At 42.9% G+C, this 18,263-nt stretch overlaps 1 protein-coding gene across 2 annotated transcripts in view; it reads right to left on the reverse strand.

Moving 5' to 3' along the window:
• TBC1D15 (TBC1 domain family member 15) overlaps positions 1-18,263 on the reverse strand; it is a 138,810-nt gene that overhangs the window by 80,495 nt on the left and 40,052 nt on the right. For both annotated transcript variants that reach the window (XM_068276671.1, XM_068276670.1), the window contains exons 4-5: positions 10,394-10,529; positions 982-1,192 (exon numbers count right to left, since the gene is read on the reverse strand). In XM_068276671.1, coding sequence (XP_068132772.1) covers positions 982-1,192; positions 10,394-10,529 — 347 coding nt within the window. The remainder of the gene's footprint in view (positions 1-981; positions 1,193-10,393; positions 10,530-18,263) is intronic.

Raw genomic sequence — 18,263 nt, forward strand, 5'->3', positions numbered from 1 at the left:
AATGGCCGAAAACTGATAAATGATTTTTTTCTTATTCTTCCTGTTAAAATGCATTTACGGTAAAGTAGCTCTTAGCAAAATGTACCACCCAAAGAAAGCCTAATTGGTGGCGGAAAAAAACAAGATATAGATCAGTTCATTGTGATAAGTAGTGATAAAGTTATAGGCGAATGAATGGGAGGTGAAAATTGCTTGGATGCATAAAGTAAAACACGACTGAGGGCTGAAGTGGTTAAACAATGATGGAGGAGTAGCTAGGTCGCATTGTTGTATTTTCAGTCTAATGCTGTGGGTGCAATGTGGTCAAAGTTTTTTCTTAGTTTGGTTCCTCTTTAAGGAGTAGATGAGGTGTGGTGTATTTTCTTTGCAGCAGTGGTCTACTGCCTTTGTGCTGCTGGGAAAAGAAAGAAATTGTGTGAATGAGTATCTGGAAGGGTCATAAATAGTGCTGCTGATGACAGTGATTCTTATTTGTACAATACAGGGGCTGCAAATGGTGTATGAGAGTGTTGTCTGTGGTCCTGCTGGGGAAGGAGGCGTCATATGAGCTCCTGTCAAGGGCACCGTGCTGTGTAGGTTGGTGGTAAGCACTGATGGTGAGGGAGTGTGTGTAGACAAACTATTGTGCTGTGTGCCCGGGGTTCATCGGAACAGTCAACCCTGCTTCCAAAGGTGTCACTACTTAGGGGCATGCTCCATCCCCCTGGCTTTGCTTGGACAGCCTACCCATCTTATGTGACCTAGTGGCAGCATGCTACATAATACAATTCTGAGTTGTATTTATTTTTTAAATGGGACCATTATGATCTCAAATAACAGGTACATTAGATTATTTTAAATCACAGTTATTTATAAGTATGCTGCCTCCTTAGGCAGGACATTGCATGTGTATGGTATCTGTATTGTCAAGTCTAGTAACAGTTAAACATGCCTACAAAGTAACAAGAGCAAGAAACACCCAAGGAATTACGAGATACTTACTCGCACAGAACCACATATTTCTCAAGGCACTCAAGCAGAAGTTCGCTTCCTCCTTGATGAAAGTGGAGAGCTGGAAGGAGAACATCATCCTTCAAGCAGAAAACAAAATAAGACCACCCCATGCCTTCTTTGTTCTGTTTAATTGACTTGAGGTCAGTCAAGCTGAACAGGAATGACCATTTGCTCTGGATATTTACTGGACTCTGGACACCTAACAAAGTTTACAGACATAAAAAAAAAAAAAAAAAAAAGATAAAGTTAAAAATGTCATATATATTAGGTAAAAAAACAAACAAAAAAAAAACACCACCACCAAAATCTTTCACATTTCCCCCAACAATCTTATTTTTTTACATGCTAAATCAGTAGCTCTATAACCTAGGTAGATGGAAGTTCAGCTTACAAAATGTAGGTATGTTTGGGGTCACTAAAAGTCAAATAATACAGAATTTCTTTGAGGGGGACTTCCTTAAAAATGAGAATGAAGCTTTTTCATTAACACCCTACATCACCCTCCTGGTTTCCTCAGTTTTATTAAAACTGTGTATTACTATTACTCTCTGTGTGTATTTCCAAAGGGAATCACAGATTCCCTTTGGAAAAGTCAGTCACATGATCAACAGATTTGTGCACAACGTATGCAGCTGTCAGCAGAGTGGGAGTTTCTTCCTCTGCAGCTAGCCAGCACCAGACTACGCCCAGCTGTGGAAAGGGTCAGCCCCGTGTTCACAGAAAAAGACTATATTCCCCATCTCATGGAGTAATGATGGGATGGAGAAGGAGTCTGGACAGACTGAGTTTAGACCAGTCTAGCTGAATAGGACAGGAATGCCATCCTAGCCAGCCAGGTAATACATTATAAATAATGCAAATAAGGCTTAACAGTGACACTGAAGCGAGAAGAAAAAAAAAAAACTTCTGATAAGATTAATTTTATGTGCAGTACAGCTAAGAAATAGATTATTTGTAGCAAAGGAATGATTCTCATATAGTTTCCAGTAAAGGAAGAGTTAAAATAAAGTTCAGTTGTAGTTTATGCAAAGGAGTTTTTCTGAGCTCTCTGACCCAACTTGGGTCTCTACAGTGCTATTTTCTGAAGCACTTATACATCAAAGAAACTGCGAACAACAGCTTCCGATAAGATTTTAATACATGGAAGTTCAAATGGTCATTAGCTCTGCTCTGTTTCATAGTTTAAAATGTAAACTGCAAATATTAGAGAATGATGCAAAATTATATATTAAAAAAAGCTATATAACAGAAAATAAAAATATGAGACTATTTTCTTTGCTACTAATGATCTATTAATTTTCTGTACTACACATACAATTCATTATATCATAAGTTTTTTTTTAGATTTTTAGATTCAGTGCCACTTTAAATGCAATTCAAACAAATGTGTGCATTGTAAATTATGCTATATTCTACATAATATGCAACACAAGCCTGAAGTAGAGATGAAACGGATGTCCAGTAAATCTTTTTTAATGCACCTAGTCAGTAGTCTTTTCACCATCCACTTTCTGCAATACAGACTTCAATAACCATGGACCACAATTTCCTGAAGAGCTCTGTCTGTGCTCTGCTACTTGCAGTCTAAACTACAACACAAGTCGGGCAGAGCAGCAGCAACCTCAACCACTGAGCCTGACAAACCTAACCAGCTGCTCTGTTTAATGTCGTCTGACTAAAATATATACAACCTTGAATTTTATCTACAGAAGCTTCATATGAGAAGGTAACATTTCATCACTCTGCTTAATAAGCTAGCAGAAAGTTTATTTAAATCTATGACTGGAGCTGGGCTTTAACAAATTAAAAGTTAAATATAAAAAAGTATAAAGAAAGAAAAACAGAAGTAAAAAACTACAAAATACAAGATGATTGTCAATAGTGACTGTTCAGATGTCATGAACTGCTCCAGTTATGTGGATATGTAGTATCTGACAGCAAGCATGTAATGTGAGACGACCATTTAGGAGACACATTTCAAAGCATACAAAAAACACAGGATTCTTTACTTTAAAGAATGTGTATATGTAAAATAATTTAGCAAACTTTCTGATTTTAATACCAATTAATGTATTCATCTTGGCGCATGACCAAGGTTTAGGTAGTCATGCCAAATAGAGGAATGGAGAAAAGAAGACTTCAAGTTGTAGGTGGCATTTCAAAGTATGGAGAAGGGTTAAAGGAATACTATTAAAGTATCTCAATTTCTGGCAGCAGCATTAATCAATATGGCAATAACAGTCAGAATGAACACAGCATATGTATTTGCTGTGCAGTGTGTTTTTTTTTTTTTTTTTTTTTTAATATACCTTGCAGACAGCGTCCCCTGAACAAACTGACGGAGCCGGGTTATTGGGGCAGACCATTATGCTAGAGGTGATGCCTCTTGCTGAGTGCAGCTGTGGATTATACTATTTTTATGCTCCCCCACATCAGTGCAAGTTATGTAGCGTGTTACTATGAGGAGGGAGAGACAACAGCTCTCCCTCCCTCTAAGTCAGCCCAGCCAATAAAATGCTTACTTGCCCCCTTCTGTTTGCATGTGAAGGGAAACTTCTGTGTGCAGCGGCTCAGCGCACAGAAGATTCCCTTCACACTAGTGATGTCCGGTTCATGAGTGATTGGCTCATTTGAGCCGGTTCTTTCCTTTGAGTTGAGTGAGCCGACTCATCACACTGAACCGAATCAGTTCAGTGGATGAGAAAGGAATACTTTATCATCCACTGAACTGATACGGTTCAGTGTCTTTCTCATCCACTGAACTGATTCGGTTCAGTGTGATGAGTCGGATCACTCGACTAACTGGAAAGAACCGGCTCAAATGAGCCAATCACTCATGAATCATACATCACAAGTGTGAAGGGAATCTTCTGTGCGCTGAGACGCTGCACACAGAAGATTCCCTTCACATGGAAACAAGCTCATAGCAAACAGAAGGGGGCAAGTAAGCATGTTATTGGCCGGGCTGACTTGGAGTGAGAGGGAGGTAGAGCTGTTGTCCCTCTCTCTTCATAGTAACACGCTGCATAACTTGCACTGATGTGGGGGAGCATAAAAATAGTATAATCCACAGCTGCACTCAGCAAGAGGCATCACCTCTAGCATTATGGTCTGCCCCAATAACCCGTCGCCGTCAGTTTGTTCAGGGGACGCTGTCTGCAAGGTATATTAAAAAAAAAAAAAGACACACTGCACAGCAAAAACATATGCTCTGCTCATTCTGACTGTTATTGCCATATTGATTAATGCTGCTGCCGGAAATTGAGATACTTTAATAGTATTCCTTTAAATGCAGGGAAACTATGAGTACACACGCACACGGATTATAAAAGACTAAAAGTCTACGGTTAGGTCCACTTTAAGTATCCACTAGTTATTGTAATATGTTGCTGTGGACATACATAAGGTATAGGTTAGTTAAAGTGCACCTGAGATAAAGGAAACAAAAGTATTTTTACTCACCTGGGGCTTCTTCCAGCCCACTGTAGTCTGTCAACTCCTATGTCCTCCCAGGTCCCCTTCGTTGTGCCGCGGTCAGAGACTCCGCTTAGTTGAGAACTACTACTGCACATGGGCTTTCCCAGCCATGTGCTTCCCCGATCATGCTCCCATGGCCAGGAGCATTTTGCGCATGCACAGTTTGTTAACCACTTTAAGACCTAGGGCTTTCTACCCCTTAAGGACCGGCCACTTTTTTTCCATTCAGACCACTGCAGCTTTCACGGTTTATTGCTCGCTCATACAACCTACCACCTAAATGAATTTTGGCTCCTTTTCTTGTCACTAATAAAGCTTTCTTTTGGTGCTATTTGATTGCTCCTGCGATTTTTACTTTTTATTATATTCATCAAAAAAGACATGAATTTTGGCAAAAAAATGATTTTTTTAACTTTCTGTGCTGACATTTTTCAAATAAAGTAAAATTTCTGTATACATGCAGGGACAAACATGTTTTGGATTAAAAAAAAACCCATTCAGTGTATATTTATTGGTTTGGGTAAAAGTTATAGCGTTTACAAACTATGGTGCAAAAAGTGAATTTTCCCATTTTCAAGCATCTATGACTTTTCTGACCCCCTGTCATGTTTCATGAGGGGCTAGAATTCCAGGATAGTATAAATACCCCCCAAATGACCCCATTTTGGAAAGAAGACATCCCAAAGTATTCACTGAGAGGCATAGTGAGTTCATAGAAGATATTATTTTTTGTCACAAGTAAGCGGAAAATGACACTTTGTGACAAAAAAAAAAAAAAAGTTTCCATTTCTTCTAACTTGCGACAAAAAAAAAATGAAATCTGCCACGGACTCACCATGCCCCTCTCTGAATACCTTGAAGGGTCTACTTTCCAAAATGGGGTCATTTGTGGGGTGTGTTTACTGTCCTGACATTTTGGGGGGTGCTAAATTGTAAGCACCCCTGTAAAGCCTAAAGGTGCTCATTGGACTTTGGACCCCTTAGCGCATTTAAGCTGCAAAAAAGTGCCACACGTGGTATTGACGTACTCAGGAGAAGTAGAATAATGTGTTTTGGGGTGTATTTTTACACATACCCATGCTGGGTGGGAGAAATATCTCTGTAAATGACAATTTGTTAATTTTTTTTTTACACACAATTGTACATTTACAGAGATCTTTCTCCCACTCAGCATGGGTATGTGTAAAAATACACCCCAAAACACATTGTACTACTTCTCCCGAGTACGGCGATACCACATGTGTGGCACTTTTTTTGCACCCTAACTGCGCTAAGGGGCCCAAAGTCCAATGAGTACCTTTAGGATTTCACAGGTCATTTTGAGACATTTTGTTTCAAGACTACTCCTCACGGTTTAGGGCCCCTAAAATGCCAGGACAGTATAGGAACCCCACAAATGACCCCATTTTAGAAAGAAGACACCCCAAAGTATTCCGTTAGTAGTACGGTGAGTTCATAGAAGATTTTATTTTTTGTCACAAGTTAGCAGAAAATGACACTTTGTGAAAAAAACCAATAAAAATCAATTTTCGCTAACTTGTGACAAAAAATAAAATCTTCTATGAACTCACCGTACTACTAACAGAATACCTTGGGGTGTCTTCTTTCTAAAATGGGGTCATTTGTGGGGTTTCTATACTGTTCTGGCATTTTAGGGGCCCTAAACCGTGAGGAGTAGTCTTGAAACAAAATGTCTCAAAATGACCTGTGAAATCCTAAAGGTACTCATTGGACTTTGGGCCCCTTAGCGCAGTTAGGATGCAAAAACGTGCCACACATGTGGTATCGCCGTACTCGGGAGAAGTAGTACAATGTGTTTTGGGGTGTATTTTTACACATACCCATGCTGGGTGGGAGAAAACTCTGTAAATGGACAATTGTGTGTAAAAAAATCAAAAGATTGTCATTTACAGAGGTATTTCTCCCACCCAGCATGGGTATGTGTAAAAATACACCCCTAAACACATTATACTACATCTCCCGAGTACGGCGATACCACATGATTGGCACTTTTTTGCAGCCTAACTGCGCTAAGGGGCCCAAAGTCCAATGAGTACCTTTAGGATTTCACAGGTCATTTTTGTTTCAAGACTACTCCTGACGGTTTAGGGCCCCTAAAATGCCAGGGCAGTATAGGAACCCCACTAATGACCCCATTTTAGAAAGAAGACACCCCAAGGTATTCCGTTAGGAGTATGGTGAGTTCATAGAAGTTTTTATTTTTTTGTCACAAGTTAGCGGAAATTGATTTTAATTGTTTTTTTTTTCACAAAGTGTCATTTTCCGCTAACTTGTGACAAAAAATAAAATCTTCTATGAACTCACCATACTCCTAACGGAATATGTTTGGGTGTCTTCTTTCTAGAATGGGGTCATTTGTGGGGTTCCTATACTGCCCTGGCATTTTAGGGGCCCTAAACCGTGAGGAGTAGTCTTGAAACAAAAATGACCTGTGAAATCCTAAAGGTACTCATTGGACTTTGGGCCCCTTAGCGCAGTTAGGCTGCAAAAAAATGCCACACATGTGCTATCGCCGTACTCGGGAGATGTAGTATAATGTGTTTTGGGGTGTATTTTTACACATACCCATGCTGGGTGGGAGAAATACCTCTGTAAATGACAATTGTTTGATTTTTTTTACACACAATTGTCCATTTACAGAGAGATTTCTCCCACCCAGCATGGGTATGTGTAAAAATACACCCCAAAACACATTATACTACTTCTCCTGAGTACGGCGATACCACATGTGTGACACTTTTTTGCAGCCTAGGTGCGCTAAGGGGCCCAACGTCCTAATCACAGGTCATTTTGAGGCATTTGTTTTCTAGACTACTCCTCACGGTTTAGGGCCCCTAAAATGCCAGGGCAGTATAGGAACCCCACAAGTGACCCCATTTTAGAAAGAAGACACCCCAAGGTATTCCGTTAGGTGTATGGCGAGTTCATAGAAGATTTTATTTTTTGTCACAAGTTAGTGAAAAATGACACTTTGTGAAAAAAAAACAAAAATCAATTTCCGCTAACTTTTGACAAAATAAAATCTTCTATGAACTCGTCATACACCTAACAGAATACATTGGGGTGTCTCTTTTCTAAAATGGGGTCCGTTTCTGGGGTTCCTATACCGCCCTGGCATTTTACGGGCCCAAAACCGTGAGTAGTCTGGAAACCAAATGTCTCAAAATGACTGTTCAGGGGTATAAGCATCTGCAAATTTTGATGACAGGTGGTCTATGAGGGGGCGAATTTTGTGGAACCGGTCATATGCAGGGTGGCCTTTTAGATGACAGGTTGTATTGGGCCTGATCTGATGGATAGGAGTGCTAGGGGGGTGACAGGAGGTGATTGATGGGTGTCTCAGGGGGTGGTTAGAGGGGAAAAAAGATGCAATAAATGCACTGGGGAGGTGATCGGAAGGGGGTCTGAGGGGGATCTGAGGGTTTGGCCGAGTGATCAGGAGCCCACACGGGGCAAATTAGGGCCTGATCTGATGGGTAGGTGTGCTAGGGGGTGACAGGAGGTGATTGATGGGTGTCTCAAGGTGTGATTAGAGGGGGGAATAGATGCAAGCAATGCACTGGCGAGGTGATCAGGGCTGGGGCCTGAGGGCATTCTGAGGGTGTGGGCGGGTGATTGAGTGCCCTAGGGGCAGATAGGGGTCTAATCTGATAGGTAGCAGTGACAAGGGGTGATTGATGGGTAATTAGTGGGTGTTTAGGGTAGAGAACAGATATAAACACTGCACTTGGGAGGTGATCTGACATCGGATCTGCGGGCGAACTATTGGTGTGGGTGGGTGATCAGATTGCCCGCAAGGGGCAGGTTAGGGGCTGATTGATGAGTGGCAGTGACAGGGGGTGATTGATGGGTGGCAGTGCCAGGGGGTGATTGATGGGTGATTGACAGGTGATTGACAGGTGATCAGTGGGTTATTACAGGGAAGAACAGATGTAACTAATGCACTGGCGAATTGATAAGGGGGGGTCTGAGGGCAATCTGAGCATGTAGGCGGGTGATTGGGTGCCCGCAAGGGGCAGATTAGGGTCTGATCTGATGGGTAACAGAGACAGGTGGTGATAGGGGGTGATTGATGGGTAATTAGTGGGTAATTAGTGGGTGTTTAGAGGAGACAATAGATGTAAACACTGCGCTTGGGTGGTGATCTGATGTCGGATCTGCGGGCGATCTAATGGTGTGGGTGGGTGATCAGATTGCCCGCAAGGGGCAGGTTAGGGGCTGATTGATGGGTGGCAGTGACAGGGGGTGATTGACGGGTGATTGACAGGTGATCAGGGGAGATAGATGCATACAGTACACAGGGGGGGGGGGTCTGGGGAGACTCTGAGGGGTGGGGGGGGGGTTATCAGGAGGGGGCAGTGGGCAGGGGGGGGGGAGATAAAAAAAAAATAGCGTTGACAGATAGTGACAGGGAGTGATTGATGGGTGATTAGGGGGGTGATTGGGTGCAAACAGTGGTGTGGGGGGTGGGCAGGGGGGGGGTCTGAGGGGTGCTGTGGGCGATCTGGGGCGGGGGGGGGGAAATCAGTGTGCTTGGGTGCAGACTAGGGTGGCTGCAGCCTGCCCTGGTGGTCCCTCGGACATTGGGACCACCAGGGCAGGAGGCAGCCTGTATAATACACTTTGTAAACATTACAAAGCGTATTATACACTTTGTATGCGGCGATCGCGGGGTTAACATCCCGCCGGCGCTTCCGTATAGCCGGCGGGATGTTGCGGCGGGCGAGCGGTGACAGGCGCCGGCGGAGGATCGCGTCACGGATGACGCGATCGCTCCGCCCATGCCCTTAAATGGACCGCCGCCTCTGTGGGTGAGCCGGTCCTTAAGGGCTCCACTTCCCGGCCGCCTCTGTGCGTTAGGCGGTCGGGAAGTGGTTAAAGGATACCCTAGGCCTAGACAATATCTTTTTTTTTTTTTTTTTTTTTTTAAATCAAGGCTCCAAGCATGTATGGGCATAAGTCCCCAATCCAATCACTCCACCCACTCATGTCCATCACCCTCCATTCTGTTGTAATATCTCTGTTACGTAGTGCGCATGTACAAAGTGCTCCCGGCCACGGGAACCACGATCAAAAACGTGTGTCGCAGGACCAGTGCTTGTGCAGTAGCGTGTGGTCAGGCCAGGACTTACAGAGCTATTATAACACGGAGAGGGACAGATGTTAATATGAGAGCCTCTATTTTCAAAAAGGAATTCACCTCAGGGATCCTCTAAGAGTTGCAATTGCGCAGAACGCTCCCAGGCCATCAGAGTGCATTGGAGGAGGCGTGCAGCCTGGCACAGCGCATACCAAATAGCCCCCAAAACGAGCTGGATTCCGCACTTCACAACAATGAAGCAGATTGGAGCTGACAGACTAAAGGGGGCTGGAAGAGGCCCCAGGTAAGTAAAAATCCTCTTGCTCCCTTTGTCTCAGGTTTACTTCATTGTTTTGTGGCTGCATATGTAGGAAGGAAGGGGATTTATCATCTAGGGAACTAGTTAGGGGCAGAGAAAAGGGTCTGGTTCTCACAAACCAATGTTCTATTCTCATCAATCAAATAGCCAATTAGATGGTCCAGACACAGTATGTGTACTGATCTAAAATGACTGGTAAAGTATTGTTTGATCAGACCCCGAGAGACCAAATTAACTGGTATATGTCAATCAACAGGGCACAGGTTGAATATAATAAAAACTAGCTCTAACCTTAAAGATACTGTGAAATTTAAAATTGAAGTAGAATCTGTGCCAGCCTCCCCGACACACCGCATCACTAACGCCAATAAGCAGTGTGAAACCAGCCTCATATAAGATTTATCACAAATAGCAAAATAAGCGAATGACAAAAAAAAAATGTTCTAATCAAAATGTTTGGCAACATCATGTCAATTTATAGAAGTCAGCAAAATAACACAAACCTCCATTAGTATGGTTCTTTTTCTTGAATGAAACTGTATTGACCATATCCCACTCCGCTTCATAGCTGTTGTGATGTTCATTGCCAGCCAATCTCTCTTTTGGACTCTGCTTCCATTCTACAACTGAGCTAGAATCCTACAAAAACACAAAGGATGTTTGTTACAGAGGTTTCCGAAGTATGCCTAGAAGATCAACTTGTATTTTAATTAAGGGTCGTTCATCAGAAGGTTTTAAGCACTCGCAAAATCTGCACCAGCTGATAGAAGAATGAAAAGGTTGGAACATGTTTGCAGATTAATTTGTATAGAAGAAACAGATTTAGGGCTTTATAGGGAAAATGTGTACGGTATATTAGCATCAGGCAAGTGTCAGAAATGCCCTGCATTAACAATCCAAAAGTGTACTCCTAGACGGTAGATGTGGGTACCCACCCTACTTACAGTACTTCCAATTAAATAGAGAGAGTGGGTAGATATTTTTCCTCTCTCACACACACCCCCCACCCCACCCTCTTTCCCCCATGCACTGCCAGCAGATACAGTGTTTTTCTGCAGCTTATAAAAGGATGTCTAGTCTCCCTTTTCTGTGGGTACATACAGTGGGTTGCAAAAGTATTCGGCCCCCTTGAAGTTTTCCACATTTTGTCATATTACTGCCACAAACATGAATCAATTTTATTGGAATTCCACATGAAAGACCAACACAAAGTGGTGTACACATGAGAAGTGGAATGAAAATCATACATGATTCCAAACATTTTTTACAAATAAATAACTGCAAAGTGGTGTGTGCATAATTATTCGGCCCCCTTTGATCTGAGTGCAGTCAGTTGCCTATAGACATTGCCTGATGAGTGCTAATGACTAAATAGAGTGCACCTGTGTGTAATCTAATGTCAGTACAAATACAGCTGCTCTGTGAGGGCCTCAGAGGTTGTCTAAGAGAATATTGGGAGCAACAACACCGTGAAGTCCAAAGTACACACAAGACAGGTCAGGGATCATGTTATTGAGAAATTTAAAGCAGGCTTAGGCTAGAAAAAAAGATTTTCAAAGCCTTGAACATCCCAAGGAGCACTGTTCAAGCGATCATTCAGAAATGGAAGGAGTATGGCACAACTGTAAACCTACCAAGACAAGGCCATCCACCTAAACTCACAGGCCGAACAAGGAGAGCGCTGATCAGAAATGCAGTCAAGAGGCCCATGGTGACTCTGGACGAGCTGCAGAGATCTACAGCTCAGGTGGGAGACTCTGTCCATAGGACATGCACTGTACAAAGTTGGCCTTTATGGAAGAGTGGCAAGAAGAAAGGCATTGTTAACAGAAAGCATAAGAAGTCCCGTTTGCAGTTTGCCACAAGCCATGTGGGGGACACAGTAAACATGTGGAAGAAGGTGCTCTGGTCAGATGAGACCAAAATGGAACTTTTTGGCCAAAATGCAAAACGCTATGTGTGGCAGAAAACTAACATTGCACATCACTCTGAACATACCATCCCCACTGTCAAACGTGGTGGTGGCAGCATCATGCTCAGGGGGTGCTTCTCTTCAGCAGGGACAGGGAAGCTGGTCAGAGTTGATGGGAAGATGGATGGAGCCAAATACAGGGCAAACTTGGAAGAAAACCTCTTGGAGTCTGCAAAAGACTTGAGACTGGGGCGGAGGTTCACCTCCCAGCAGGACAATGACCCTAAACATAAAGCCAGGGCAACAATGAAATGGTTTAAAACAAAACATATCTATGTGTTAGAATGGCCCGGTCAAAGTCCAAATCTAAATCCAATTGAGAATCTGTGGCAAGATCTGAAAACTGCTGTTCACAAACGCTGTCCATCTAATCTGACTGAGCTGGAGCTGTTTTGCAAAGAAGAATGGGCAAGGATTTCAGTCTCTAGATGTGCAAAGCTGGTAGACATACCCTAAAAGACTGGCAGCTGTAATTGCGCAAAAGGTGGTTCTACAAAGTATTGACTCAGGGGGCCGAATAATTACACACACCCCACTTTGCAGTTATTTATTTGTAAAAAATGTTTGGAATGATGTATGATTTTCGATCCACTTCTCACATGTACACCACTTTGCATGGGTCTTTCACGTGGAATTCCAATAAAATGGATTCATGTTTGTGGCAATAATGTGACAAAATGTGGAAAACTTCAAGGGGGCCGAATACTTTTGCAACCCACTGTATACTGGATCCCTTATAGATTCCTCAAGTGAGCTCTGAAATCTATTGAGCAAATGAAAGTATTTCCACATACTTTGGTGGATTTAGGCATAAAAAGAGGGTAAAATCGCACGCATACAACTCAATTATAATCATTCAGATTTAAGAACAGAGAGGTAATGTGTGATAAATGATAAAATCCTTCTTTACATCTGTATTTCAAGGACTAATTATTTTTAGTCCCTTGTGTTACAAAATATATGTAAACCCTCCATCCACTAAATGCCCATACACACACCTGACTGAAGTCGGCTGCGGTGGCAGATAATGACCGCCTCAGCCGATAATCATGCGTTTGTATGCCAGCCTGCAACCCCTACCTGCAAGTAATCCGGACGGATCTACTCGCCCCCAGCGGCGCAGCTCCCAATATTCATGCTGCTTCCCTGCCAATCTCTGTTGAAGGCAGGTTTATTATACTGGACAAAGATGCTCCACAATATTGCCTGAGGAAGGGAATATGCCCGCAAAAAACGCATCGCAAGTGGAGTTATTGTGGCTTACTTCGCAAATAAAGAGATATTGTTTGAATTTACACTATTATTGTCTTGATTGCTGGTGGTAAGTCCACCACTATCTCCATTTAAAAAAAATGTTTTTGATGTTTTTACTCTCATTAGCACCTCTGTACCATCGATCCCTATATTCTTTCTCAATGAATGTTCATTTAATCTTTTTTTTTTTACTAAGTTTGATCATGAAAGGCCATTGCTTTTCAAAAACTTTCACTTAGTTTCATGCTTTTATCAAAACAAATGTGTAATCTAGCAAAACAAAATCTAAGGGCTTATTCACACTAGTAAATGCTTTGAAATGCATTAAAATGCACACAAAAAACGGATTAATTTGTCAGTGAGTTTTCATGCATTTCATCATGCGTTTCCACGCATTTCTGAGTTTAACTGCATTGTGAAGTGACAGAGGGAAAGGAAATCAGCTGATTCAGCTGGACTTATGTGCTTGATCCATGTGCTGAAACGCACATAGCATGCATTACTATGAGTACTAATCACTCCCAACGAGTTGAAATGCACTGCTCAGCAACTCAGTGCTGCACTGCGAATGTTAAAATGTAAGTCTATGGACTTTCATGTTACTATGGTTAATGCACACTATGCGCAGTGCCTCAAAACTCACTGCAACTCACATAACGTAAAGCCCTAAAGGTGGCCATACATCAGACGATTTGGCCGCCGATCGACTATCCAATTTGATTATTATGATCGAATTGGATGAAAATCTGTGCTGCCAAGGGCATCCCCGACTGACAAAGCGACCAATTCTGGGGTGGAAATTGGTCACATTATTGATTGCGCATGATACAAGATGTTGGGCGTGTGTGCGACAGTACGGCGGCCAATTTTGGAACAAGCAACAAAACAACGAAACCCCCACTGCTGCATTATATAAATGTGCCCCCCCTCCCCGGTGTATGCATTTATACATTACCGGTCTGGTGTCAGACTTCACGCGGTGTTCATCCACCTCACTGGGTTCCACATAGACTCATACATGATAGCGGCGCATAGTGTCTAATGTCAAACGCTATGCGCCGCTAGCGTGTACGCGGCTGTTAGAACCCGGCCAGATGGACACCGGATAGGTAATATATATTGCCCCCACCGGGGGGGGTTGGAGTTTGGGGAGGTTGGATGGGGTCACATCTATACATTAGGGGAACAGCAGCAGGCTCAGCCGATTCCCTGAAGATTTCATGCTGAAATTGGATGGGAATCGGCCTGTAGTATATTGGCTGCTTTGACAAAGAGACAAATTTATCTTTAATCAGATTCAACTAGAGATACATTTGTCTCTGTCGAATCTGCCCTTAATCGTCTGGCCTATAGCTACCTTTACAGTTTATAGTAAAATTCCAGGTGTGGAATTCGTGGCTCTATCTTATCACTGTGTGGCAAACATACTTGTTCTGCTTTTGGCAGGAAGCTCTGCTTTTCCTCACTAGGTGGCAGCACTATTTCACATACAAGATGAATTATATTTTGTATACAATGATAACTAAACGTGAACTTGTGAAGTCAATGTGAATAAGCCTTACTTTAGATCCCGACATTGATGCTCAATACATTATTGATGACTTAAAGAGAACCCGAGGTGTGTTTTAATAATCCTATTAGCACACAGAGGCTGGGTCTGCATATAATGCCCAGCCTCTGTTGCTATACTGTTTCGCCCAGGCCCAGGGCCGGGCCGAGGCAGAGGCTGGAGAGGCTCCAGCCTCAGGGCGCAGTGTAGGAGGGGGCGCACAATTCATTCAGTTGTCATTCCCAATTGTGTTTGAAGCAGAGAGAAATAGGAAAAGGGGATACATGGCAGTGACTGCAAGTCAGATAACTAGAGATTAAGGTATTGGGGAGGTTGGGGGCCCTGGGGCGCCTCTTAGTCTAGTAGCAATCAGTGTGTGACGGCTGGGGCGGAGGGATGGAGGGGCGCACTTTGGTGTCTCAGCCTTGGGTGCTGAAGGACCTTGTCCCAGCTCTGCCCAGGCCCCCCCTGCACTCTGCTGTCACCCATAAATCACACAGCCGTGCTAGCGACACGCAGCGTGTCGATAGCAGGCTGTTTACATCTGCACAGTCACTCTCGCCGCTCCCCCGCCTCCTCTATATCTCTGCTCCCTGCCTGCATCCCTTCCCTCAAATCAGCGGGGAGGGAAGGGATGCAGGCGGGGAGCAGCGACAGAGGAGGCGGGGGAGAGGCGCTGAATGGCAGTGCAGATGTAAACAGCCTGCTAGCGATGTCGCTGGCACGGTTGTGTGATTTATGGGGGCACAGCAGAGCGCAGGAGGGGCCTGGGGGAAACAGTATAGCAACAGAGGCTGGGCAGTATATGCAGACCCAGCCTCTGTGTGCTGATAGCATTCTTAGAACCCACCTCGGGTTCTCTTTAAGGCAAATGTAGTGAGACCTTCATTCAGAATCTAAAAGTTTTAAACAAGCAGTACACCTAAGCCAACAGGTATGGCTGGGATCCACACCACAGGCCCTTTGCGGCAATCACGATTTCACGGTGATTCCCAGAGCAATCTCACTTTGGGTACTGTAGCCACTGATGCGATCGCTCCACCACTGCTCACAAAATGCTGCAAGCTCTGTGATCACAAGGCTGCTTAGTGGGATCACCCCCATAGGGGTTCACAGGCATAGCGCTCAATTGGCAAGCACTGAAAAAGTGCTCCTAGTGGTCCCAGCCCATACTAATATTGGGCTCAGAAAATGCTTAAACTTGTTCTGGGCAATCCATCATAGGAGCGGATATTTAAAAAATTATAAATAGGATATTTTACACAATTAAAATTAAAGATTCGTTAAATTTGTACTGTTTTGTGAATGTAGAGGATTTTTGGGACTACACAAGTTAGCCATTTCATCTATGCATCTGAGTTTATTATACAGCATGTATTTTTCCTGCCAAGTTCCGTACTTGCCTCTTCTGCATACATTTTCACAACCACATATCACCCACAAGACACAGGCTTCTCATATCAAACTGACTCTGCAGATATGAGATGTGCACTTTCAAAACCCCTTAGGGCCCTTTTACACGTAAGGCGTTTAGTGCGTGTTTTTCCCCTGTAATGTAACAAAAACCTATTTGTTACAATCCCCACACGCTGCCATATGCAAAAAAGATTGCTGCACTCTTTATTGCAGATGCTAGCGTGTAGGGATTGTAACAAATAGGTTTTTGTTACATTTCAGGGAAAAAACACACACCAAAATGCATGCCCAACGCAGTGGATAACCTGCAAAAGGGTCCTTAGCTCTCTCCAGTAGGGTCAATTTACTTGCCATTAACCTGGGACCAAATTATATTTCTGTGATTTGTATGCAACCCACTTTGTAAAGGGATTATAAGCCAAAACGAGCACACCACTAAGAAGTAGTTATGGTCACAAGTTACAGTCATATGAAATAGTGAAACCCATGGGAATTTTAAACTATTTCAACATCAAGTCATTTAGGTAATGAGTAACAGTACAAGATTTCCTTGCAAGCTTGCAACTTGTATAGTTAGTCATTAACCTATTTTGGTTCCTGGACGTAGTTTCTACGTCCAGGAACCATGCGCGCTACCGCGCGCTCCCGCGGACGATCGCGCGTGTGCACGCGCACTCCCCGCCGCGGATTCGGTAGCCAGGGAATCAATGTATCGGGCTATGGTGCCCGATCATTGATTCCTCTCCCCCGCTGAAAAAGCGACAGCTTCTCTCGGAAGCTGCGCCTTTTCTGGCCGTTCCCTTCCCGATGCGTCACTGTAAGCGTGTTACGCTTAGAGTGACGTCATGTAAACAAACTCATGGCCGCCATCTTGTGGCCAAAAAGTAATACTACACCTGTAAGAAAAAAAAAATTAAAATGAACACACATTTACATTATAAATCTATTGTTTACCTCCCACCCTCCCAAAACTACCCAAATAAAATGTTTACTATAAAAAAAAAAAAACCCATTACAATAAAAAAAAATGTAAATATTTACCTAAGGGTCTAAACTTTTTAAATATCAATGTAAAGATGAAATATTTCTATATTTTTTTTATTTTAAACTTGTAAATAGTGATAGATGCATAACGGAAAAAATGCACCTTTATTTCCAAATAAAATATTGTCGCCATACATTGTGATAGGGACATAATTTTAACGGTGTAATAACCGGGACATATGGGCAAATACAATACGTGAGTTTTAAATTATGGAGGCATGTATTATTTTAAAACTATAATGGCTGAAAACTGAGAAATAATGAATTTTTTCCGTTTTTTCTTATTCTTCCTGTTAAAATGCATTTACAGTAAAGTGGCTCTTAGCAAAATGTACCCCCCAAAGAAAGCCTAATTGGTGGCAGAAAAAACAAGATATAGATCAGTGCATTGTGACAAGTAGTGATAAAGTTATAGGCTAATGAATGGGAGGTAAACATTTCTCACGTGAAAACGACGGAACCTGAATGGGTTAAAGGAATTGTCCAGGCAAAAAAAAAAGGGAGTTTCACTTACCTGGGGCTTCTACCAGCCCCATGCAGCCATCCTGTGCCCTCATAGTCACTCACTGCTGCTCCAGTCCCCCGCTGGCAGCTGGTTTAGTTTTGCGCATTACAACACTAACGTGTAAAAATGTATGTGTTAATGTTCCTGCACTAGCGGGAATGCGTAAAAATGTACGCAATGCGGTCCCCGACCTCCGAGGTCGGCAAAAACTAAACTAGCTTCCAGCGGGGGACTGGAGCAGCAGTGAGTGACTGCGAGGGACCAGGATGGCTGCATGGGGCTGGTAAAAGCCCCAGGTAAGTGAAACTAATTTTTATTTTTTTTTGTCTGGACAATTCCTTTAAGATCTAGTTCACAGTGCATCAGTTGCGTTGCAGAATAATTCTGCAAGTCAACTCACTGCCCATACAATTCTACGGGGCTGTTCATTGTGCTGTGTTCACAATTATATTGCATGCGTTATAACTGACCACTGTGAATCCAGCCTCAACTAATTTTTTTTTACCGACATATAACCTCACTTTTTTCCACAAACAGTAATTTCAGTTTGGAAAATATTGTGAATTTAAACATGGCCATACTCGTAATTTTCCGACATTTCGTTATCATCCTGCTCAATTTTCATGTGTCTTC

Source organism: Hyperolius riggenbachi, chromosome 3 (genome assembly GCF_040937935.1).
Source record: "Hyperolius riggenbachi isolate aHypRig1 chromosome 3, aHypRig1.pri, whole genome shotgun sequence".
Lineage (NCBI taxonomy): Eukaryota > Metazoa > Chordata > Amphibia > Anura > Hyperoliidae > Hyperolius > Hyperolius riggenbachi.